The following is a 25,814-nucleotide window of genomic DNA, read 5'->3' on the forward strand; positions in this document are numbered from 1 at the left end:
AGTGAGATCTGTCATGGCTGGAAATGTGAGTGAGCTGTCAAAGGCATATGGAACCAGTTATCTGAACGGTTGAAACCCCAGATCCCTCAGGAGAGAAAAGAAAAGCCAAGGCAAACTCCATAAGCAGGCTGCCTGTGGACATACCCACTGCAACCACTGCGTGCTACTGTGCCCCTCCCAGAACACTAGTCTTCCTGGGTCTACATCCAGCAGCTGCTCACTTTCTAGACTCTGCTCTGACCCCAGCTAGCATGGTTGAGCCCTCGGTGCTCACCTGGGACAGGGCAGGGCAGGGCAGGGGTCCTGGAACAGGCTGGATTCAGTATCTTGGCTGTACGTCCTGCTCTCCCCAGAAATTCTCACCTGGGCCCCTTTTCTTAGAAACAGAGAAAAGAGCTCCACCTGGTTCACACCTGGGTCTGGGTATCTGGGGTCAGTGGTGCTACAGCTTACAGATTCATTTGTGTCTCTGATCCTCCAAAGCCCTGGAAAGTGGACAGAACAGACACTCTAATCCCCTGTTGACAGGTGCAGAAACTGGGGCTCAGACAACAAAAGAGGCTCAGGCAGAGTCCCAGGCTGAGCAGTGGCAGGGCTGGGAGGGGATTCAAATTTGGGGAGTGGGGGAAGGTTAGGGCTGAAGGAATGGTGGTGTCCCAGGCAGGCCCTTACCACTCTGCACCCCAGCCCCCTACGTTCCATCACCTGTTCCCCATCTGCCTGAGGCCCCTCCTCCTGGCCCTCAGGAGAGAACTCTTAAGCACCAGGAGAGCCAGGGCCCAAGGAATTGGCTGAGCAGTCAGTAGTATCAGGTGTGGAGCCGGGAGCCCATGATGTGCACCTGCGTGGCCCTGTGTTTTTGTGGAGTGATTTAGAGACACTTTGCGTCAGAGTCTAGGTGCTCCAGGTCCATTTGTGTGATTGTGTATCTGAGACCATGTGCAACTTCCCGGCTTTGTCTCCATGTGTGTGGTATGTGGTTTGGGTTGATTTGAGGGTCCAACGGACAATGTGTGGAAGGGGTAGGGCTGTCTCCCCAGGCCCTGGGAAGTACCGGGGAGGAGAGGGTGGGGAGGAGAGTGCCGAGGAATAGAGGCTTCGAACTGGTCAGATGACTTTGGGAACCTGGGAACAGGAGCCAGGATTTGAGAGGAGAGGACAGGTGGACAGAGGAACGGGCTGGAGGCTGGACAGGCCGTCGGATTCAGATTCGGGGCTGTGACATGAAGCTGCTACCCAGCTGGACAGTGGTGCTGCGGGGGAGGCCTTGGGGCAGGGCCTGGCCATGGGCACAGCGACCCAGAAGTAGGTGGACCCTAATGGGGTTGGGGCAGCGCAGAAGGGAGCAGAATCAGGGCCCTCAGCCCCTGGGCTCTCCCCAGCCCCCAGGAGGGGAAGATAGGCCGGGCCCAGGCCGGCTTCAGCGGCTGCGTGGCAGTCACGCAGGGCCCGGTGCTTAGAAAGGCCCCACAAATCAGTTTAATGCTCTGCTGTTGCTGTTTTTAAATTTATAATACTTTTGCAACAGGGGCACCAGATTTTCATTTTGCACTGGGTCCCACAGATTATGTAGCTGGTCCTGACTGGGAGGGGAAGGGAAGGAATCCTTGTCCTGACACAGAGGACAGAAAAGACCGGGCTAGCCTCGGCAGCTCCTTCTCCGGAGGCCCATCTGTTCTGCGCCTCAGGGACCCTGAGGGGCGAGTGGAGGTGGTGGGGAGGGCAGCCCTGTCTGACATTTTATGTATAATTAACAGCGTGGGCTCAGTAGTTCAGGCCAACCTGAATTTTTGGAATGGCTTTCTAAAACCTTGCTACCTGTGTGGCCTTGGTCAGATCACATCTCCTAAATCTGTTTCCTCAGCTGTAAAAGAGGTTAATGGCACCTAGCACCTGGGGTTAAACATGACAATACGTAGATGTTGCTTGGCACGCAGTTGTTCCTAAATAACGAGATGGGTTATGATGATGATAATGATTAACTTTTGATTAATAAGCAGGGAAAAGCCTCATTCAGAGTGTACCATAATATGTGCCCATTTTCACTCCTTTCCTCTCACCTCACCCAGGGCCTGGTAAACTTCCAAGGCCATCTGCTCCTCACCCCCTCTCCGGCCCTCTCTCGGAAAATACCTGTCCCGTGCCCAGGCTCAGGTGCGGGCAAGGAAGGGTGTGCTCGGGAGGTAAATGTGGCAGAGGCTTGGGCGGCCTTTTCCACCGTGGCCGGAGTTAATACGTTACCTGGGCCTGGGCCCTCCTTTCGCAATCAGTGTTGGAGATCTGGTTACAGATTTACTTTGAACAATGTCGGCTATGCGGATTAAAGTCCTCCTTGGCCTTCGTATAAGCAATCCCTTCTTCTCCTCAGGAACTGCTCACACCTGTGCCCCAAAGATGAGGGCCCAGGAGGACCCTGAGGGCCAGACACAGGTGCTGGGGAATGAGGGGAGCGGGTGGGGGCAGGGTGGGGCTGGGGGCCTGAGCAGTCCTTGCTCCCTGGGAGGGCAGAGACAAAGGTTCTGATGAACTGGATCGAGAGTGACTGTCCCAGGCGGAATGTGGCAGTTGGGGGAAGGGTGGGGTGGCAGTGGGGTGAAGGAGACTTCTGCTCTGGGACTGGCTCACCCCAGCTTGGGGGCCGGCAGGGGCCCAGCCTACCGCCCCATTAGTGACACCCCAAGGACCTCTAAGGGATAGAGGGGGGACCAGAGTACGTCCAAGAGGGCCTGTCACAGTCTCCAGCCCTCTTTGCCTCCTCTCCTGGTGACCCCGGCCTTCTGATGTATGGGCCCGTTCTCTTGGAAAGAAGGCCCAGGTTCTGAGGGCTCCAGGAGCCAGTACAGTGGACTCATCCCTGCACAAAGCAATGTGAGGTGGGAGCCACGTGTAGCCAGGCCAAGGGGTAGCTGGGTGCATGAGCATTGAGGAAGGGTGGGGACCCCATTCTGAGGAGCTGACAGGCCACTTGGGCTACCTAATTGATTCTGAAGCAGAATGGACTTTTCTGGTTCCCATCACTCCACGCTGAGTTACTTCTCTCTGCTGCCCCCAGCATGAGTCCCTGGGCTCAGCAGGGACCTCCACGAAGGACCCCCCGACGGCCCTGTGCACAGAGCCCAAGTCTGACATGTTGTACAAGATCGAGGATGTGCCGCCCTGGTACCTGTGCGTCCTGCTGGGCTTCCAGGTGGGCATCTCCCCAGGGCCTTCCCACCCCCGCCCTGCCTGCTCCCCAGCCCCCTCCCTGGCCAAAGAGGTCATCCTGGGTAACAGGAAGAGAAACCTAAAGTCAGAAGCAGTGACTGTCACCAAGCAGGGGTGGGGAAGAGGCTTGATGGGGCCTGAAAGGGACGAGGTATCACCTGCCAGGCGGAGTGCCGGTGACAGGAAAAGGGGCCCACTCCACAGAAGCTGCAGGAATAACTTGGGGGCAGATTAGTAACCCCCAGAGAGGTGAGCAGTCGCTCTGTGGGAATGCCTTATGGGAGTATCAGTCCTGGGTGGGCACACTGGCTGGGGCGGCACGGGCTCAGGCCCACTGAGGCAGGCGTGAGGACTGTGAGGGTTCCCCTGCCTCCCTGTGAGCTCCGTGGGCCCTGCCTCATGCGCTCTCCCCACACCCCTAGCATTACCTGACCTGCTTCAGTGGCACCATCGCTGTGCCCTTCCTCCTGGCTGAGGCGCTGTGTGTGGGCCGTGACCAGTACATGGTCAGCCAGCTCATTGGTACCATCTTCACCTGTGTGGGCATCACCACCCTCATCCAGACCACACTGGGCATCCGGTGAGCTGCCCCACTCCCACCCCTACCCCACCCCACGTAGACACACACGCAGTGATCCACACAGCAGGAGCCGTCTCAAAGGACTCTTGTGGGACAAGAAAAACTGCTATCTGCCCCCACCTGCTGCTTTTGGTTCCAGGCTAGCCTTAGAGCTAGGCAGCTGGGGTCCCACCCTGGACCCCTGGTGTCCCTCAAGGAAGGGGAACGTGCCCTAGCTGGGCTCTCCTCCATTAAGCCTTACTCTGGGTAATTGGGACCACTCACTCCCCTGCTGCCAGGGCTTGTGTGGGCCTCTTCAGTGGTCCGTCCTCCTGGGGGCCCCCTGCCCCTGCGTGCACAGTCCTAGGCCTGGGTGGCCTAAGGATGGTCATTTGTATGGTGGGAAGATGAAGGAAGGTTGTGAGTGGAGCTTGCATGCAGGAGCTGAGCTGTCCACTTCCGTGCACGTGGCCCCTCACAGTGCAGGAGCTGGTGCTGAGAAGGAAAGGGAGCAGGTTGTGAGCCAGGGGCTCCATCTGTTTTCTTTCTTAGGCCCCCAAAATGTTAGAGTCCTGCCTGGGGCCTCAGTGACTTCCCTCTGTTCTGCCCTTGCCCTTGTTCCTCTGTGTCTCTGTCCCTGTGTGTGATTCTCCCTGTGCCTCACTCTGTGCCCCTCCCTCCCCATCTCCTCTGTCTCTGTGTTCCTGCCTCCCCACCTCCCACCCTGTCCCTGCTGCTCTGTGCCTCTCTTTCCAGGCTGCCACTGTTCCAGGCCAGCGCCTTTGCATTTCTGGTCCCAGCCAAAGCCATCCTGGCCCTGGAGAGATGGAAATGTCCTCCAGAAGGTGGGCACATTTCTGGGGGCTGCACTGGAGAGGGGAGCCCCAGGAGCCCGGAGGTCTGGGCGACTGTTCCATGTCCATACCCCAAGGTGCCTTCAGGGCAGCATCTTTACTTTCTCTCTCTGTTCCCCGTGCACGTGTGTGTGTGTTCCTGTCTATGCCCCCAGAGGAGATCTATGGTAACTGGAGCCTGCCCCTGAATACCTCTCATATTTGGCACCCACGGATACGAGAGGTGGGTTTGCATGTGGGGTAGAAGAGACCTGGACTTGAGGGTGGGACTAGATGGGAGGGAAGGCCACTGCTGAATTGGGGGATATGAGGATGTGGTCCAGGAACATTTTTTTAACTTAGAGGTCATGGCTTCTACATGGTGACTTATAGCTGATCTTTGCTTTTCCAGGTCCAGGGTGCAATCATGGTGTCCAGTATGGTGGAGGTGGTGATTGGGCTGATGGGGCTGCCTGGGGCCCTGCTCAGTTACATCGGGCCTCTTACAGTCACCCCCACTGTCTCCCTCATTGGTCTCTCTGTCTTCCAAGCTGCTGGTGACCGAGCTGGCTCCCACTGGGGTATCTCAGCTTGGTGAGTGGGCACCAGGCCTGATCCTTGCCCAGCCCCAGTCCCTCAACCCCTTCGTGTCCTGCCCCCTTAGCCTTGGCTCTTGCCCCCAGCCCGGCCTACCAGCCGTTTTCTCTTTGTGCTTCTGTCCCCAGCTCCATTCTCCTGATTGTCCTCTTCTCCCAGTACCTGCGAAATCTCACCTTCTTGCTGCCTGTCTACCGCCGGGGAAAGGGCCTCACTCTCTTCCGCATCCAGATCTTCAAGATGTTTCCCGTGAGGAGCTGACAGGCGGTTCGGGGTGGGACTAGGGCAGGGGCTGGACCTATGTCCAGGGCCAAGGGCAGGGGAAAGGGCAGGGGCAGCAGGGGAGCTAGAGGCAGAGTTGAGGTCCTAGCCAGGGATGGGGGCCGGGGTCTGAGCTGGGGCTGGGGCACAGGCTCGGGCTGGGGCTAGGGCTAAGGTAGGAGCTGGTTAGCCTGGACCAAGACCTCCTGGGCCCTCAGTGCAACCCTTACCCCCCACCCCCACTTCAGATCGTGCTAGCCATCATGACCGTGTGGCTGCTCTGCTATATACTGACCCTGACGGACGTGCTGCCCTCAGACCCCACAGCCTATGGCTTCCAGGCACGAACAGATGCCCGAGGGGACATCGTGGCTATTGCTCCCTGGATCCGCATCCCCTACCCCTGTGAGCAACTCCATCTGGGCCCCTCTGCCTCCAACTGAGACCATCAGTGAGGCCCCTGGTGACCCGAGTCCAGCTGATGACATAACAAGTATTAGCTGCACATTTATAGTGTGCCAGGCAGAGTGGTGGTGTACTCAACGTCTCACTCCAGCTTTATGACTCTAAGTGACCCCAAATAAGCTCCCACAACTGTATAGCTCCCACCCCAGCTTGAGATCTCTTTACCCCTTCCCCTGCTCCACCCAAGTACTGCCTAGTCCACTCCCTGACCCACCTAGGAACACTCATTGCATCCAACCTCCCATCTCCCTGTTGATACAGGTCAGTGGGGGCTTCCCACAGTGACTGCGGCTGCTGTGCTGGGAATGTTTAGTGCCACATTAGCGGGCATCATTGAGTCCATCGGAGATTACTATGCTTGTGCCCGCCTGGCTGGCGCACCACCCCCTCCAGTGCACGCTATCAACAGGTATGCCGACCTGCCCTCCCCGGTATCTCATCCCCTCAAGGGTCACTCAGGAAGCAAACGTCCGGACAGAATTGAATCCCAGAGGTGGGGGACAAGGAGTTGGGCAAGTCACTAACTCTCCAGGTTCTCCTTACTTATGAAATGGAGATGCTCTCATCACTCACTCTGTGTTGCGAACAGCTGAGGAGACAACGAAGTCTAAGGGAAACTACAGTCACTGACAGCCTTCCATGTGTCTAGCTCTTTCTTTCTCTCTTTATTTATTTGGCTGCACCAGCTCTTAGTTGCAGCGCATGGGATCTTTTTAGTTGCGGCATGCGGGCTCTTAGTTGAAGCATGTGAGATCTAGTTCTCTGACCAGGGATGGAACTGGGGCCCCCTGCATTGGGAGTACGGAGTCTTCTCTGCTGGACTACCAGGGAAGTCCCCATGTGTCTAGCTCTTGATGTGCGTTCTCTTATGCAATCCACTAATGGCTCTGTAAGACAGGTACTCTTAATATCCCCATCTGACAGATGAGGAAATTGAAGCCCAGAATCACCTAAGGATTAATTGCCAGGGCAGTGGGACTAGCATTCAGACCTGGGCTCCTGGCTCCCAGACCCACCTCTGGCCCGGAGTGGGGAGTACTACAGACAGATAGTTGCAGCTCACACAGCCCTAGAGACTCTGGCCAGGCTGGCCAGGGCAATGGGAGGACACAAACCAGGCTAGAGCATGGACCAAGGCCCCCACTTGCCCTTTTCTTACAGGGGTATCTTCACCGAAGGCATCTGTTGCATTATCGCAGGGCTGCTGGGCACGGGCAACGGGTCCACCTCATCCAGCCCCAACATTGGTGTCCTGGGGATTACCAAGGTGCCGCAACTAGCCAGAGCAGCACAAAGCCGCGCCCCAATTCCATGTGCCGCAGGCCCCGCCCCAAACCTGTCCCTACTTTGGCCTAGCCCCACCCTGCCTTTGACAGGCCTCCCTTGCATCATGCTCTGACCCATATGTACCTTGCTCTTATAACAGGCCCCGCCCACCCACCGCGCCCCTCCCCTCCCACAACTAACCCCACACAACTTCACCCCCTGGGTCTAGCCCCACCCCTTGGCTCACTGGCAGGTGGGTAGCCGGCGCGTGGTGCAGTATGGTGCGGGTATCATGCTGGTCCTGGGCACCATTGGCAAATTCACAGCCCTCTTCGCCTCGCTCCCTGACCCCATCCTAGGGGGGATGTTCTGCACCCTTTTTGGTGAGTGTTGTGCGTGCTTTTGGGGTGTGGTCGCCGTGTGGTGGAGCCTACCCGGCCCGCGAGGAGCCTCCAGCGGTTCTTTTGTGCTCTCAGGCATGATTACAGCTGTGGGGCTGTCTAACCTGCAGTTCGTGGACATGAACTCCTCCCGCAACCTCTTCGTGCTTGGATTTTCCATGTTCTTTGGGCTCACGCTGCCCAATTACCTGGACTCCAACCCAGATGCCATCAACACAGGTGCCTCCACCTGTCTTACCTGTCTCAGGGTGGGGGAGGTGTGGTGGGCTCAACTCTGAGCACAGCCTCTTCCCTCAAAGGCTCCACACAGCCAGAGCCACAAATCCTGCCTGTCTCTGGATGTTAGCAGCTGAGGCTAATTAACAGCTCTTCTTTACTAAGACACTTTCTGTGGACAGGTATGAGCTTTACATATGCTCATTTAATTTTCACAACAGCTCCATGAGATAGATACTATTACCATCTTCATGTTACAGGTGAGAAAAGTGAGGTTCAGATGGGTTAAATGATTTGTTGCAAGACAAGTAGCAACCAGCAAAACTGGGATTTGAATCCAAGGATGGGAGGCAGAGGTGTATAATCTTGAAAGTCAAGGTTTTGTACTTTCCATCTCTGTGCTTGCTCAAGGAAGTCAGCAGGCTGCACCAGTGGGGAGAAAGTCTCTGAGCTCCGTTCTCCAGATGGGGCCGTGACACCCATTAGCCTTTGGCCTATTCCACAGGCATTCCTGAAGTGGACCAGATTCTGACTGTGCTGCTGACTACGGAGATGTTTGTGGGTGGGTGCCTCGCTTTCATACTGGACAACACAGTGCCAGGTATGGGTCAGCCCTGAAAAGGGGAACAGAGAACCAGGTTGGACTCAGGCAGTCCAGCAGATGTCTCCTGAGCTGAAGCTGTGGCCAGGTCAGATGCAATGCCTCAGGCCCTGCAGGGAGAAGCAGGAACAGATGGGCCGGAGGGAGAGACCACCAGCCTGATAGAGGCACAGGCTTCCCTCTTAGTCTTGAAGAGGGTGTGGCTAGGAGAGTCATTCCTGGGCCCTGTAAATTGTTTCTTTTCCATTTCTTTGTTGCCACTGGGTTGAGGGTTGCTTTTGCTTTCTTAGAGTAGGACAGATGGAAATGTAGCATCAGTATGTTGGCAAAATTCACTCCAAATATGCCAGTGACTTATGCTGGCTACTAGAAGAGCCCCTAACGTTTCTCTTTGGTATCAGGGCTTTTTACAGGGATCATGGAGGATACTTTGTGGGGTCCCTGAGAATCCTCCTGACCCATGTTTATGTGCCCAGGAAATATATAAAAACTAAATGTCACCAGGTGCTCTAACTATTAATAAGAATAGTTAGCATTTACCAAACATTTATGGGTCAGGCATGGAGCTAAATGTCTCCTTTCATCCTCAAAAACTATCCTGTGAGGCAGAGACTATCAACACCATTTTATATGAGAAAAAAGAATCAGAGGTTAGGTGACTCACCGAAGGTCACAAAACTTGCTGATTTAAAACGCTGCAAATTTGGGATTTAAACAAGTCCATCTGATGCAGTTAGTCCAAGGCCTGTGTCCCAGCCACTCCACCACAGTGCCTCTGCTAGAGAGTTTCAGGGGAAGTGTAAGATCAAGGAAAGCTCCGTAGAGACAGGGGCTAGATTGCATCAGTCCACAGAGATGACAGATGGAGGATGATAGCTCTCCATCTTCTGCGACTTAACAGCCTAAACATAGCTGACCCCATTTGCTTTCCCCTCTCTGAAGACACAAGTGTCTATTCAGAGCACAGGAATCAGCGGCTGGCTATGCACAGCTGGTGGGTTAGAGTTTGGGCAGGGAAGGGCCAGGACTCCCTGGCACTTTCAGGGATTTTAGATAGCATCAGATGAGGGAGCTTTTGGTAGCAGCTATCACTTGGATGGATGGGTGATACCTGACCATGGTACCCCCCTCGCCCACCAGAGGAAGCTGAGGTGGGACCTGGAGAAGCTCATCCTGAGGACATGAGACAGGGAAGTGGCAACCTCAATGCCTAGGGAATCCACGGAGATAGAGGGCGTCTGGGTGGGCAGCTGTACAGAGGGGTCTGTGATTTGGGCAGCTGGATTAAGCTACCCAGATGTTAACAGCCTCAGAGTGCCTGAGTTCCTCACATCTCTATCCTTCAACCCAGCTGCCCATCAGCAACCATCTCTGCCAATGATCAATATATGTATTATGCTACATAATCTTCAACAGTCCTTCAATGTGCATGATGAGGAATCTGAAGCTCAGAGTGGTTAAATCACTTGCCTAAGGTCACACAACCTGGTTTCAAGCCCAGGTCTGGCTGGCTCAGAACCTTGTCCTCAACAATGGAATTACAGAGCTTTATTCTGTAGGATGGGTACATTTTGCTGATAGACCACTTTGCATTTGCTCTTACTCTTTACCTACCCACAGACCAACCTTAGAGGGGCAGTAAGTTTAGTTCAGCAAGTGCTACTGGAGCAAGCATGGCCCCGAGTTAGACACTTAAGGGTAAAAAACATTAAGTCAACAAGATAGGAAGTAAAACTGGGTTTAAAGCAATTTAGAGCAATGAGGTGAATAAGCCTGGGCTGGAGTCATCTGGAGGGCTTCCTGGATGATTCTGGGTGGGGCCAAGAAGATTAGGACTTGGAGAAGCACTGGAGAAGGCAACACAGGTAGGGATGTGGAGGGGAGGCGAGGGAGTGCCGGGCTGGCTCTTGTGTCCCAGCAGTGGTGAGGAGTGGGGCCATCAGTCACCTCAGTCCTGTGCCACAGCTGCAGCTCTTCTCCCTCCACTCTGCCCACCTGTGCTCTTTGTGCAGTCAGGCCCAGCTCAAACAGTACCTCCTCCAAGTGGTCTTCTCTAAGGACGCCAGCCCTCCCTCAGTGCCCTCTCCTTTGAGACTTTGGGACACATTTGGTTTCTCTACTCATGGGGCTTTTCAGTCTGGGCTGCCAACGCGTGGAAATCTTTGCACTAGATTTACACTGTCTCACAGTCTTCGGTCAACCCCAGCCCTCTTGTGAAAACCTCAGAGAATTCACACATCCCTCCCATACCTCCTAAAGGAGACTTCCCCTAGTTGTAAAAAATCTCTCTCGCGTATCCCTACCACCAACAAAGATTTTACTTAGCTTGACTTTCTGAAGTTTGTATTATAAAAACAAGAGAGTTTATTTTCCAAATATGGAATCGTAATATTGAATATTAATACTGATTACAGTGTTTCAAAATATAACTTCCTGCCCTCACAGCAGTCTGAGCATTATTTGGTCCCCACTGGCCCAGGAGACACCAGCCCCATACTCGAGATGTAGGCCGACAATTACTTAACCGTCTGCCTGCCTTCTTGATCATAAAATTTTGTGTAATAGTGCCTATACACCTCCCACCAATGTTTCAAAGAAATTAGATAATGAAATAAAAGCACTTAGCACAGACCATAGCACACTGTAGATACACAATAAATACTAATTACGTATAACCAGTATCCCTTAGGGTTCCCTAGAGCTCTAGCCAAGTTAAGAGCTGAGATATCACAGATTCAACTTTTCAGGACCAGAGAATTGAGAATCAAGACAACTCCAGAAGTCTACCTTATGGCTAGGTTATGGGAAGGGGAGGTAGCAGAGGATTGCTGGCTCTGGTAAGTGACCCCACTGTCCTCTTCCAGGAAGCCCAGAGGAACGAGGTCTGATACAGTGGAAAGCTGGGGCCCATGCCAACAGTGAGATGTCTACCAGCCTGAAGAGCTATGACTTTCCCATCGGGATGAGCATGGTAAAAAGAATTGCCTTTCTGAAATACATTCCTATCTGCCCAGTCTTCAAAGGATTTTCTTCAAGGTCAAAAGACCAGCTTCCAGTTCCAGAAGATACCCCACAAAATACAGAAACTGGGTCTGTGTGCACCAAGATCTGAAAAACTGCGCCCAGGAAAGGTAGGATGTCTGTTAGTCTATGGCTTTTGTGGGAGGGTTGAAAAATCACAACATTCTTATGCTTTAACCAAAGAGAAAACAAAGTACTCAGTTTCCATTTCTGTGACCTATTTGAATATTTTCAATCAGAAGGCATACTGGGTAAAAAGTCAATATACATATGTGGAACTCCTTAGCCATTTTATAGTGACAGTGGAACTTCCCAACAGGTGTGGGCCAGTAACCTTGTAGGAGGTTACAAGTATACTAAGTATTGATCCCTTTGGCCTTTGGTTATCTGGGCTGATACTGGGTCAACTGGAGCCCATGAGCCATAAACTCTAGCTACAGGCAGCCTCATCCTTACACTCCAGTATGATAAATTACACTTTATGACATAGAAAAGGTTGAGAAGTAACTGACATAGCATAAGAATAGGAAAAATCCTCTCACATAAGGTGCCTTGTTTAAATAGTTGTAATAAGATAAAACCCCTACAAAACAGAATGACTTCAGTTACCCTAAAACTATGCCACATAGGCCCAGATGGGGTAATAATGTGTTTCAAGCCCTTAAAAAAAAATCAAAGTGGTTTTAATGTGCACATTGCCTCAGACAAGTTCCAACAAAGTGAGAGCTTAGCTTAGATAACTCCTTAATTGTAATAAGTCACTTAAATAGAACTTTCTATGTACCAGGGATTGTCTTAAGTACTTGATGTGTATTAACTAATCACACAATCCTGAGATAGGCTAGTCTTTGCTCTTAAACATTAGGTTACAATGCCTCTCTAATTCAAGTTTATAACCTCTAATTATACTGCATGATGATAATTCGGCAGTATGTGGAAATGAACTCATTTGCCCCCGTCCAGGCTCAGAGAAGTGATCTGTAACCCTCATACTTGGCAGCCTGCTGTGCCACTTGTGGTACTGAGCTGTTAGAGTACAGAGGGGACTGGTGGTATTATGGCTCCAAAAAGAATGAAAGCCAAGCAGGATCGTCTGCTTCAGCATCTTAAAAGAACCTGTTTATTAGCTTAGTAAGGTAGCTATTAAAAAACACCAGGCACAGGTACGCACACCAAAGGACCCTAGGAAGAATGTGACCCAGAACTGACTAGATGGCCTTCTTAATCTTGAGCCCTCCAAGCTCAAGAAGAACACAGAGGACATTATCAACGACTGAGTAGGGCCGTGGGGCAGAATTGTATGTGGAACCAGGAAATTGCTAGTTGGTTTGACAGCCTATCCCAAATAAATATTAGCCACAAACCTATTATTAATTAGCTTGTGAGGGTGAAAAAGGGGAAGGTCCAGGTGAATCAAAATAGCAAACCAGTCCAATCAGAACAGCAATGGTTTGTGAAGGGCAAAACTCAATGAAGGTTAGACTACAGTAAGGTTACCATTATGCTGGCCAGCCAGAAAGTTTCTTAACATGGATATATTTAATTGCCTTGACACTGCAGCCTGAGGTGATCAAGGTGGGCTACGGAAGGGGCTATGGGATTTATTTTACTGCTGTATTTTGGACAGACACTTATATAACAACATACTCGACACTATGGAATATAATAATAAAGCCTGCTCCCTCAGCAAATCTTGCCAGCAGGGCTGTCCTGAGGGACTGAGCCCACGCTGAAGGAAGTATCACCACTGGAGAGTCTGTATTCCAGCACCAATAAACACAACCATCTGCTCAGTTCTACTATTATTTATTTTTTTAAATATTTTTGAAAAAATATAATTTTTTTACAATATTTTCAACTTAAACACTATTCACACTGAACACGTATGGCAGCTTAACCTACCCAAATAAGAAGTTTAAGAAGCCAAAACTGTTCTAGCTTTGTTAAAAGAAAAGTTGTGCTGCAGACTATTGTAGTGATAGTTAACAAAGCAAGGAGAAGCACCACTCAAATCACAGGCTACAATTTCTTTGTTCAGTTGGATTATGGGTTGGTCAAATGTTAGACTTTACACAGGTACAGCTTTGATGCAATGACTCCTTAGAAGAGGATGTAGTTCTCAAATCACATACTTTCTCAGATGTAACATTAGGAGAATTCAATATTTCTTACATGATAACATACCGTAAAAGCCAGGACTTTGGTTACTAAGGTAGTGAACCTAAGACATACTTGTTTATAAAAAATTATTTCAAATTAACTAACAAGCCTTCATCAGAAAAAGGAGATTCTTTCTGATGGGGACAAATGCAAATTTAAGTCTGAACTGAGAAATTAACTACTAGAACTTAAATTTACTCATTTAAAAAAATTTAGACATTAACAAGTATCAGTTAACCTTAAGGGACCAGTTTAGTCTCAAAAAGGACAATTCACTAAGATTTAGAGGTCATTTAATTTGGTGCTTTGACACAACTTGACTGGTGCTTCTTTCCTCACTGTCTTCACATCAAGCCATGGGGCCAATTCTATTTTCAGTAAATGTTTGACAGCTTTTTACTTAATAACAGTCTCAGCACTTTTATTAAGCATGCAAGACTAACAAAACTTTGGCAATGCATAAGTGTAACACAGTGACAAGAGAGAGCTTTTACAATTAAGTCTTCTAATACTGCCTTCACAGTGTGGAAATTGTGCTACATCCACCAAAAGAGGGCCCCGTCTACTCAAATATTTCAGTACTTCACCCCAGGAACAAACTCCTTTGCATTTGGATTCAGATTGCTCTTGACCTGGAAAATAAGTACATAAAAAAGCAAGTTCATTAACAGATAAGCTTCAGATACTCAGAAGCATTCAACCCAGATCCACATGCAAAAACATCTTCCAAAAATATAAGACAAAGGCAAGAATTCAGATTGTAAGGTCAAACTTAAGTAAAAAAAAAAATAAAATCCACAGCAGGGAAAGGAGGAACCAGATGTAAGCTACGTATATTATACCAAATTTTATCAACTTTCTAAAGAGAAAGTAGAAATTGAAATTAAATTTGCTTAAGTGTAATCAGAAACTCACTAACTTCACATCAACTAAAGGAGTGTCTCAGAACACGGAATTCTGTTCGTTTAACTATGATACTTGACTTGCTATTTAAACAGTTTCATAATATGCAAAAATACTAAACAAGTGTTGAAATGATGATAAAAGTGATTGGGGAATGATTTACAGATTAATTTTACTTTATGATGCTCCTTGAAAATATGGAGTTGTCTTTTACAACTGCTGTATTCTAATTCCCACAGGTAGCATGGTATATAAGAGGAAAAGAAAACTGCATGGGGAGTCAGAAGACCTAAGTTGGAATCCCAGCTCTGCTAACTAACTTCTTATATAGGCCTGGATAAGTCACTCTCTGGGACTTCATTTTTGCATCAGTTAGGGGAAGACTGGGCCAAAGCCTCTAAGAGCGTGAGAGACTTGTACCACCATTATTTTGTATTTCTAAATCTTTACTTTCCTAAGCAGATGTGTCAGCATATAGGGAATGGCTGGAAATTTTCCTCTACCACATCTCTGAATGCAAGTTGATCAAGAAAAAAAGAAACCAGGACGATTCCAGGGCCTGAAATGGTAGGCATGTTGGCAGGATTTCAGATTGAATCTGAGCCCCCAATATCACTTACTTCAAGACCAAAGCATATTAAACAACATGTTGGAGCAATAATTTAAGTTTCATAATTTATATACAACCATTCCCTTCTCTCAAGGGAAATATATCTAAACTTTAAAAGTCTGAGGTTTAAATTTAAAAAGCAGTGTTCTTGAATGTCCAATCTTTTGGCAGCTACAAAAGAATGAGAAGGAATTAACCTCAAATGGACTTGAGTCAAACAAACCAGTTTCTAGACAATGAAAAGACGCTGGGTCCAGTTAAAGTTATACATTATGCCCAGCAAAGGGCTTCCCTCCGCAGAGCAACCAGGATTATTTGTGGAGTGCCTAATGTGTAGCCATAAGCAAGCATATCCCAACAGACTATTCAGATCATGTATCTGCTTAATTGGGTTAGTGTCATTTACTGCAACAAAAGCTATACCACAAGTAAATTTCAGTGTTCTCTATACAGCCCTTTAGAAAAATGGTTTCCAAATGCCTGATAGGGCGGGCTGGCGGTATCCTCTGGGAGTGCTTTTAAAAAATTAACATGCCTAGATGACTGATTCTGCAGGTCTGGGATGTTGCTGAGAAAATTTTTGTAATGCTTCATAGGTAATTATGACGTACAGCCAGGTTAGGAAATCACTGCACAGTGAACAGAAGACAACTGCAAAAATTACTTCAGAGTCTAGGGGTAAATTCCAGAGAACCATCTTGTAGAAGCAACTAGACAGACTGTCCATATGGAAAGAAAATTTAACATTCTGACTTTAAATTATTTTATCTTAATTTTAGCAAACGAATCATTAGGTTTTACTCTAGTACTGATGCTTAGTTATCAAAATTCGTGAAAAAACTTTTCACTACAAATAAACTATCAGCAATGAGACACTGAGAATAACTAAAAATATAAAAAGATTTGTGTTCCTTTTCTGCCAAGAGCATGTAAAAGTCCTTATCATAGTTCCAAATGGAGTTAGGGGTAACTCAATGAAAATCCTGGGTCAGGAAAAAAAACCTCAAATTTTATCTTTCAGAAAAAATTTGTAATTTCACCAAATATTTAAGACAATTAAAGAGCAAAACCTCTCCATCAAGCTACTTTTGCATAGGCAAGTCACATGAACATCCTGTGTACTCCCTTTTGAATTAATGCTTTAAGACATTTCCTAGGGCAACATAGTTATCATTATCTAAAAGCAGTGGCAAGAAGTCTGTTAGTAGTCTCAGGCTACCTCCAGAGTGTTGCCAGAAGTCACTCCTTATCACAAGTAAGACCAGGAGGCCTCTGCTTCCATAGTAAGAAGCAGCAGAATTTCTGAAGGGGAAGAGATGTAGAACTCTTCTTAAACAGATGGTTGCTAGCTTTTCCACTTATGGGAGAGATGAGCTAGGTTTTAAAAAGATGAAAAAATAACTCTTTACCACAAGATCTTCCAGGGAAGAGCCATCACTGATAACAAGGTCATTAAATTGGTCTTGGATTTGGTCCATAGTTTGTGGGAGATCTCGAGCTGGAATAAACCACTCATGTTCCTCTTCTTCTTCCAGCATTTCTTGGAAACAGCGTTCAATAAATTCTTCTTCCCATAACTCCTCTTCTATCTGGATTTATAATAAATAAAGGGTAATTTATAGCATACTTGGTAAGATGAAATCACTAGAAAAGTCTTAAAGAATCTTGAACTAAACCATTTAAAAACATAATGTCATACCTTCCTCCTTTGCTTCTGTGCTAAGGAGAAAAAAATCTTTTCCATAAGACCTGGAAAGATCTGTTTAGGGTTTTGCTATGTCTTTACTTGTCACAGCAGAATATTCTTTTTTTTCCACTGAGGGTGGCGGGGAAGAAGTAACAAAGAAGTGTTCTCATGGAGGAATGTGTATCAGAATTACCTGTGATGCTTCTAAAACTATACAAACCCTAAACCCACTCAAAAATGACTGGAAAAAAAAATCTTTGGGTAGGACTTCCCTGGTGGCACAGTGGTTAAGAATCCACCTGCCAATGCAGGGGACATGGGTTTGAGCCCTGGTCCGGGAAGATCCCATGTGCCACGGAGCAACTAAGCCTGTGTGCCACAACTATTAAGCCTGCACTCTAGAGCATGTGAGCCACAACTACTGAGCCCTCGCACCACACCTACTGACATCCGCACACCTAGAGCCCGTGCTCCGCAACAGGAGAAGTCACCTCAACGAGAAGCCCGCGCACCGCAACAAAGAGTAGCCCCCGCTCACCGCAACTAGAAAAAGCCCTCATGCAGCAACGAAGACCCAACACAGCCAAAATTTAAAATAAATAAATAAATAAAATTATTTGGAGGGTAGGGTCAGCAACTAAACATTCTCACTGAAATAAGACTACATTGCTTTACTCTTGAATATATATAACTGGATATGGTGAAATCAAGCTGGCTACTAATTATCAAAGCCAGGATCAGAGAGAAACTAGATGAAAGGTAGAAACAGGTACCAGAAATATGGGAATAAAAGACATCTATCAATATATGAGAGTTCTCTAAAAAAAAACAGTGGTGTCAGATTTTGAGGCTGATCAGAATGAGAACCTTACATGAAAAACAGTACAATCTGTACCCCAGTACCTATGCCTATTTGCTCCTGATTCCAGCTCTCTTGACTTTCACTGCAGTAGAACAATCTGACTGGTGTAAGGTAGTGGTTTCCAAACCTAATTGCTCACTGGAACCACCTGGGAGCTTTTAAAAAACACGTTTCCCAGGCTCCACCCTAAATCCTTCTGAATCAGAATCTCTGGGTGGGACCCCGAAAAAAGCTCCTTAGGTTATTTCAATGAGCAGTTAAACCTGGTAGTATCAGCATCCAACTAAAATAGGAGTGGTAGCACATAAATCCATGTATTTCATATATAAGGGACCAGGTGAAAAATGCATTTCAGGGAAAAGTACATTTATATTATATGACAGCTGTCATAGGCTACAATAAAAGAGCATGTTTATACACAAAACTAACTTGTCTGTTGAATTCCTCTTCATTTTCCATCCACATGTACTCTGCAAATGGATTGTCATCTTCATGAGAATGACCGTTAATAATCACATCTTCATTGATGATGCTTGGGCTAGTACTGCTGCGACTTGGATCTTTCATGGTTGGTGTTAGATATAGTCTTTAACCTTAAAGGAAGAACAATACAGTTAATCTAGTCAGTCATTCTTTCAGTTCTTAGTGAGCATCTATTATTACCAGCCATCATGATTAGGTATTAGATGTACATGATATATTAATGCACATGATAAACACAGCAATTGGAAAGCTTTTCCTCCTAAATGATTTTAATGTTTAAGAAATAGCTGAGAATAGCCTAGATTCATCTAATGTTTTCTAATAACAGTAAACAAAGGCAATCAATTGCTTAAATGGAATCCCCAAACCATCCAATTTTTTTTAAATTGGATATTCTGTGCTTTATAAAACAAGCATGGTTTGGAAGACTTAAGTCATCAAGAGACTTTATGAAAAGCAAATTCTACTTTTTAAAATTGTTATTAAAAAGCCCAGAGACTGGAAGTGAAAACTAACAAACTTTTAATAACTCCTATTTCCTTAGTCGCAAGGTACAGCTCTGGCTCTCTCGACTTCATAGCCCATTCTCTATTTGCTTTATCTTTGGGTCCATGTTGAGTTCCTCCATGTCTGGATTTTCCCACTGCACAGTAAGTATCAGGCATCTAATCTCATACAGTAGATGTGGTTTCTTATACTCTACTCAACAGGTGATAACATGATCTAACCTAGCTGATATGTTGCAGGCTAAAAGTTCGAAGCATAAAGTTTCAGATTCTACAATAGTCTACCAATTCACTGACTCTAAAATTGCTAAAAAATGGGTTTACATAAAGCAAGAGTCACTTGTACATAAATCCAAACATTAGTGTGACTTGTGCCAAAGGAAGGAAATAGCATACCTAATAGAGTTAAAAAAAAAAAAAAACTTCTTCAGGCCTTCTTAAACTTATAATCAAATAAAATACTAAAACTAAAATCTTCTACTGGAAATACTTTTTTTCTTTGGGTAAGGTTCAGGGAAAGACTTGCTCTAGGTATGTTGCCTGGCCCTTTACATTCATTTTATGTACTTATCCTTAGGAAAACCTAAGGATAATAAAACTTATAGCTGTTCATATAACATGAATTTAGTCTCTAAGCTGTGGTAGGGGGTCCTATCCTGGCACACATATGCATTTCCCCCAAGACTGAATACGAATGAGAACAGTCATCATGGTGGTAGCATTTTCAATTGTTAGGAAGTCCTGAATTAAAAATTACTGAGAACTTCTGCCTTACTTATTCATTGTTGTATGTATATGAAAGAAAGGCAGAGACAGACTGAAATTTATGGGCTAGGCTGTGGGTAGAAAGAAAACATGATGTGGGTTAAGAAAGTGTAGCACTGTGAAAGCAGACATGACAGAAAACAGATGATGGATATCTTTGATATTTTTATTTATCATTAATCTTGGATTAAATAAACCCCCTTATTTTGATAACAAGTTTCGACTAGAGAGCAATCAGTTCCTCTAAAGATTACTTTTTTTTTTTTAGAAAATTACTCATTCTTATATGTCAAGGCTACCAAACATTTATATGCTCATCTTTAAACAAATTACATTTTAGATTAGACTCAAATATTATGAAAAGCAGGGGGTCAATTCTGCTTTGCAACTGGATGGAACTTTGTTTACTCTGCATATGAACTGATCATTAAACTATATTCAAAGACACCCCAATTTATAACAGCTTTACATTATTATTTTCCCAACATGTGTCCTATCCCAACTCGTGCCCATTAAATCCTACGTTTCAGAAGACCACGATATTAATAAGTGACTTATATCTTTAGTTAAAAACAGCAAATAAAAATCATGTTTAGCACAGAGTACAGGATATTCAAGTAGAATTGAATAGTTAAGTAGCAATTATACGTGTGAGACATGTACTAGAAATACTACTAACTTGTGTTTGAATGTGCTTCTGGTGACTAAAGTATTATCTATATATAAACGCAATTTTTTTAAAAGAAAAAAGTGTTCTCCATACATTTCACGAGCATAACAATGAAACAATGAAAAATCTGCATCAGCAAATTCTATAGTCTGAGAATCTCAAGGGACTCCCTCCCTGCTTGTTTGACGCCAACCAGTAACAAATAAAATATAAATAGTGCTTAGCCTAAAGGGCCCAATCCCTGCATTTGACATGTCTCTAGGTCAGCTTTTTGCCGATTATCACCTCATCAAACAACCCGTGGCTTTGGTATAGATCCCAGTGAAAGAGTCTATGAAGGACAGTAAATGAAATTTCGCTGTCAAGTAATATTTGGGAAACAAATCATAATTGGAACCAGTAAAAATCAACTGGAGCCTGGGCACTAACCTTAAACCTTAAGATAGCTGAGGAAGGAACAACTGCTGACCAGATTTCTGATACAGTTAGCCAAGTGAAAAGCCAGAGGGGTAAGGATCATTTACTTTCAGAACGCTGACAGACCTACAATTACTGAGTACAAGGTGTTCTAATATAAGGTATTGTATCAGATTTTAAATTTTCTTCTATGACCTGTTCTTGATCCTTCTTAGACCACACTCTTTAGATTGTGTTGTGTGTTTTGCTATTTTAAAAAATTGAGTATATAGTTCAAATACCATAAAATTTACAATTTTAAATTGGCATTTGTCAAAAGCAAGTTAAAGGCAAATGTAGTAGCCAATGCCTGCAAAGAATAACAGTTGGGGCAAAAAGCCTTGGAGGAAAGGCTGGTGAAGGAGATGCTTTGGGAATAAAGGCTTTGAAAAGCTCCTGCATATTCTGGGAAACCTAAAAGGCCATGGGCATGCCCAGTGCTGACAGCACGCTCAGAAAACAACTAACAAGGCCCTACACTTTTCAGGCGTCAGGCTCTGCACATAAAACGAAGGTTAAGAAAGAGCTGTAAACTGCCCAAGTGTTAAAGGTGTACCTCGGCATACACAAAAACCCATCTGCCAAGACTGGGAGAGTTTTATTTTTTGCTTAGGGGTATTAAAGGACATCTCTTGAAAATAACTAGCTGGGACTTCCCTGGTGGCACAGTGGTTAAGAATATGCCTGCCAATGCAGGGGACACGGGTTTGATCCCTGGTCCGGGAAGATCCCACTTGCCGCGGAGCAACTAAGCCGTGCACCACAACTACTGAGCCTGTGCTCTAAAGCCTGCAAGCCACAACTACTGAAGCCTGCACACCTAGAGCCTGTGCTCCACAACAAGAAGCCACTGCAATGAGAAGCCTGCACACCGCAATGAAGAATAGCCCCTGCTCGCTGCAACTAGAGAAAGCCTGCGTGCAGCAACAAAGACCCAATGCAGCCAAAACTAAATTAATTAAAAATAAATAAGTTTTTAAAAAAAGAAAAGAACTAGCTGACAACTAAGCTAATGGGACAGACTTCAATGGCCACACAAAAAATAATACAAGCTTTTACAAAATTATTTCAGAAAGGTCACTAAACAAATAACCGAACAAGCAGAACAACCACCCTGGGGAGAGGGGAGAATATGATTTCCAGAGTTGCCATATAATAGTCACAATGTTCAGTTTTCAACAAAAATTATAAGGCATGCAAAAAAATAAAATAGTATGGCCTATAAACAGGAAAAAAAGAAATTAATAGGAAATGTCCCTGAGGAAGCCCAGACATTAGGCTTATTAGGCAAAGACTTTTAAATCAGGTGTTTTAATTGTCCAGAGAGCCAAAGGAAACCACGTACAAAGAACTAAAGGAAACCATAAAAATAGCAAATATCACCATCAAATAGCAAATGTCAATAGAGACAAATTATAAAAAGAAGCCAAGTAGAAATTCTGGAGATGAAAAGTACAATAAATGAAAATTCTACTTGAGGGTTTATAGCAGATTTGAGCAGGGAAAGAATAAGCAAACTTGGTAAGTCAACTGAGATTATTCAGCCTGAGAAACAGAAAGAGAAAATAATGAAGAAAAATGAACAGAACCTCAGAGACCAGTAGGACACTGCTACATGTACCAACATATGCATAATGGGAGTCCCAGAAGGAGAAGAGAAAGAGTATTTGAAGAAATAATGGCCCCAAACTCCTCCAACTTGATGAAATCTATGTTAGTCTACACATCCAAGAAGCTCAACAAACTCCAAGCAGGATAAACTCAAAGCAATCCACACCCGAGACACACTGTAATCAAGTTATTGAAAGTCAAAGAGAGCATCTTCAAAATAAGATTAATAGCTGATTTCACATCAGAAACCAGAGGCCAGAAGGCAGTAGGAAAACATATACAAAGTGACTAAAAAAAAAGACTAAGACATTCCCAGATAAGTAAAAAAGTGAGAGCTTATTCATCACCAATAGACCTGTCCTATAGGAAAACCTAAAGTGAGTCCTTCACGTTGAAACAAAAGAATACTAGCATTAACTTGAATTCATCCAAAGAAATAAACAATGGTAACTACATAGGTAAATACAAAAGTCACTAATAATGTTTTGCTTTATAACTCTTTTTCTCTATATGAAACTAAATTGTTATTAGTTCATACTTGTTACAAACTAAGATGTTAGTTGTAATTCCCAGGGTAACCACTAGGAAAACCACCAAAAAAATATACAGTGAAAGGTGTATTGCTGGGGTGTATCACCATCCCATTCAGAGGCAGCCCCAAAGAAGCAGCTTCAAGACTCCAAGAGTCAATGAACTCAAATCTATATATATTAGTCTTTTGTGGCTGAGAAAAAGTTTTTCTCTAGAGCAAAACCAACCAAAACTAAAAGAGGAACTACTAGAAATACAACAGAAGCACCTAATTTGCTTGAGTGATGTCTGAGGGCACAATGTAGATAATAACTCGACAAATACAGTTAAAAAAAAAAATCTGGTAATTAAACCATACCAATCTGTTGCTATCTTATCTTTGTTCATGCTTCAATCCAAACCACTTTAAAACTGGCAGAAATGAACTGAGAAAGCCAGTAATTTCCCCACAATTTTTTAATGTTCATATTTACTTCAAATGTTTATTATGCTTTAAAATCCTAAAATTATCAGAAAATGTAATTCAAATAATTTTTTAGCCTTACTCTCATAAAAGGATTTTTAAAATAACATAGTAATACTAACTCAGAACACGCTATATTAAATTACTAATATAAAATATCTAGTAGTTGTTAGACTACATATAGTTAAGATTTTCCTAAACAAAAATTACAAAATAGTAAAACAGCAATGTATCATCTTATAGTGTTTTCAATAATCATTTAAAAAATTTTGTACATAGTTAGGACATCTTGTTGAAAAAAGAAGCATTAAAGTGAAAGAAATGTACATATACAAAGTACACCCTACTTAAAAAAAAAGGTTAGGGCTTCCCTGGTGGCTCAGTGGTTAAGAATCTGCCTGCCAATTCAGGGGACACGGGTTTGAGCCCTGGCCCAGGAGGATCCCACATGCCGCGGAGCAACTAAACCCGTGCTCTAGAGCCTGCGTACCTAGAGCCCATGCTCCGCAACAAGAGAAGCCACGACAATAAGCAGTGCACCGCAACGAAGAGGAGCCCCCACTCGCCACAACTAGAGAAAACCCGCGCACAACAACGAAGACCCAACACAGCCAAAAAAAAAAAAAAAAAGAAGTTAAATGTACAAAACAGGTCCTAAGTGTATTTAAGTTTTTTCCTTTTGATCTCCAATCCTACTCAGAGGTAATCAATGTTAACAGCTTAGTATGTGTCCTTTCATATCTCTTTGCTTACAGAAACACACATAAAGGATTTATATATTTTACAGAATCATGCTAAATATATTACATGAAATATACTTACTAGTCAACACGTAGAAATACACTTTACTTTTTTTTTTTTTTTTTTGCGGTATGCGGGCCTCTCCCGTTGCGGAGCACAGGCTCCGGACGCGCAGGCTCAGCGGTCATGGCCCACGGGCCCAGCCGCCCCGCGGCATGCGGGATCTTCCCGGACCGGGGCACGAACCCGTGTCCCCTGCATCGGCAGGCGGACTCTCAACCACCGCGCCACCAGAGAAGCCCCCCACTTTACTTTTTAATTGATACAGCACCAATTACTCAACAATTCCCCCTTTGATGCATTTACTTTTCCAGTTTTTTCATTACAAACAATCCTGCTTTGATCACCCTTGTACACATATCCTTTTCTATCTGAGCTTTCTGTGGGATACATTCTGGTAAGTGGGAATAACTGGGTCAAAGGCCGTGTGCACTTATAGCTTTAAGAGAAGACAGATTATTTGCCAAAAATATTATGGTAATGTACATTCCTATAATACACTGAGTGCTCCCATTTCTCTGCATCCTCAACAGTTCTCTATATAAGCAACATAGCATTTTACTTTTGCAAACAGATGGGCTTAAAAAGAATCTGTTTTCCTCTACAGCTCCTGGGATATGCTTATCTTGCTTAGTAATAAGTCTTTTCCTACCTTGAGGTTATATTTCCTTTATTTTCTCTCAGTATTTTTATAGTTTCTTTTTTTTACATTTAGATCTTTAACTCGTGTGAGCATTTCTTTGAGTATGATGTGAAAGATCTATACTTTTCCATATGAACACATCATTCATTATTTAATGAAAGCTTGTTCCTGATGTTTATCATAATCAAATTCCCACTTACACGGTTTCTAGATTCTTTGTTGCATGACAGTGTATTGTATGTATACTGTTTTATCTCCAACTTTTATTTTAAAGAATTTTAAACTTACAGAAAAGTCATAATAATAGTACAATAAACATTTGTACCTTTCATCTAGATTCATCAACTGTTAACATTTTGCCACAGTTGTTTTCTCTGTACAATTTTTTTTGCTTAACCATCTGATAAGTTGCAGACATTATGACCTTTCATCCTCAAATATTTCAGCACAGTATTTTACTCTTCTGATTACAGGAGCCTTTCAGTAAGTTTAAATACGCAGTAGCACAACTCCCGTCTCAACTTTCTTTGGGGGGGAAATCTTGCACTTTTATTCTTCATACGAACTTTAGAATAATTTTTCCATAGGAGTCTGACTGGAATTTTATTAAAAATTTGCAGCTTAGGGCTTCCCTGGTGGCGCAGTGGTTGAGAGTCCGCCTGCCGATGCAGGGGACACGGGTTCGTGCCCTGGTCCGGGAAGATCCCACATGCCGCGGAGCGGCTGGGCCCGTGAGCCATGGCCGCTGAGCCTGCGCGTCCGGAGCCTGTGCTCCGCAACGGGAGAGGCCACAACAGTGAGAGGCCCGCGTACCGCAAAAAATAAATAAATAAATAAAATAAATGAATCAGGACTTCTTTTTACCAATAATGGTGGGCTAGATTATTTGGACCAGTCTTCCCATTGCAAACTGAAAGTGTTGGATGCCATAGTCTTAAAGAAACACTTAAAAGCACTCAAGTGTTGAAGAGTAAGTAAAGTGGGAATTCAGAGAGCAAAGTGGAACTTTTAAACACTGAAGCTGCCTTCGCACTGAGGACTTTTGCCCATTAGCCTTCTTTGGGTTGACCTTGGATGCTTCATGGGGCAAAAGGCATAAAGGTCAAGGTGGAAAACTGAAGAGAAGATCCTCCCCACTCTAAGCTGGGACCCTAAAGGGCTATAGGCTCAGGGTAAGGGTGAACCAAAAGCAACTCCCACTCCCCACCAAGCAAATCAAAAGGAAAAGGTGGAAAGGAA

General features: G+C 45.1%; 2 protein-coding genes across 5 annotated transcripts in view; one reads left to right on the forward strand and one right to left on the reverse strand.

Annotated features, from left to right (window-relative positions):
* Nucleotides 1–15,148, forward strand: SLC23A1 (solute carrier family 23 member 1). 4 transcript variants are annotated; one of them, XM_027096015.1, is made up of 16 exons: nucleotides 1–2,154; nucleotides 2,369–2,430; nucleotides 3,053–3,187; nucleotides 3,627–3,784; nucleotides 4,520–4,608; nucleotides 4,773–4,840; nucleotides 5,009–5,190; nucleotides 5,322–5,442; nucleotides 5,703–5,859; nucleotides 6,181–6,328; nucleotides 7,081–7,186; nucleotides 7,439–7,568; nucleotides 7,662–7,805; nucleotides 8,308–8,403; nucleotides 11,268–11,534; nucleotides 14,727–15,148. In XM_027096015.1, the coding sequence occupies exons 1-15, from the start codon at nucleotides 2,031–2,033 to the stop codon at nucleotides 11,513–11,515; spliced, it is 1,968 nt and encodes a 655-aa protein (XP_026951816.1). In that variant the 5' UTR covers nucleotides 1–2,030; the 3' UTR covers nucleotides 11,516–11,534; nucleotides 14,727–15,148. The 4 variants fall into 4 exon arrangements, with proteins under 4 accessions (XP_026951816.1, XP_026951823.1, XP_026951831.1 ...); XM_027096030.1 differs by lacking the exon at nucleotides 3,627–3,784 and having other exon boundaries at nucleotides 2,052–2,430; XM_027096022.1 differs by lacking the exons at nucleotides 3,627–3,784; nucleotides 4,520–4,608; nucleotides 4,773–4,840.
* Nucleotides 13,215–25,814, reverse strand: part of PAIP2 (poly(A) binding protein interacting protein 2) — a 20,645-nt gene continuing 8,045 nt past the window's right edge. The window contains exons 2-4 of the mRNA XM_027096083.1: nucleotides 18,076–18,239; nucleotides 16,507–16,686; nucleotides 13,215–14,216 (exon numbers count right to left, since the gene is read on the reverse strand). Coding sequence (XP_026951884.1) covers nucleotides 14,160–14,216; nucleotides 16,507–16,686; nucleotides 18,076–18,213 — 375 coding nt within the window. The 5' untranslated portion in view covers nucleotides 18,214–18,239 and the 3' untranslated portion in view covers nucleotides 13,215–14,159. The remainder of the gene's footprint in view (nucleotides 14,217–16,506; nucleotides 16,687–18,075; nucleotides 18,240–25,814) is intronic.

The sequence above is a fragment of the Aethalodelphis obliquidens genome, unplaced genomic scaffold, assembly GCF_003676395.1.
Source record: "Aethalodelphis obliquidens isolate GAN/ISIS:26980383/991018 unplaced genomic scaffold, ASM367639v1 scaffold4, whole genome shotgun sequence".
Taxonomy (NCBI): Eukaryota; Metazoa; Chordata; class Mammalia; order Artiodactyla; family Delphinidae; genus Aethalodelphis; species Aethalodelphis obliquidens.

Bases quoted from the DNA above. Each gene is read 5' to 3' on its own strand.
- SLC23A1 (XM_027096015.1), top strand. From the start codon at position 2,031: ATGTGCCCATTTTCACTCCTTTCCTCTCACCTCACCCAGGGCCTGGTA. The intron at 5,443-5,702 runs GTGAGGAGCTGA...CCCCCACTTCAG, and splicing joins AGATCTTCAAGATGTTTCCC to ATCGTGCTAGCCATCATGAC. The intron at 5,860-6,180 runs GTGAGCAACTCC...CTGTTGATACAG, and splicing joins GATCCGCATCCCCTACCCCT to GTCAGTGGGGGCTTCCCACA.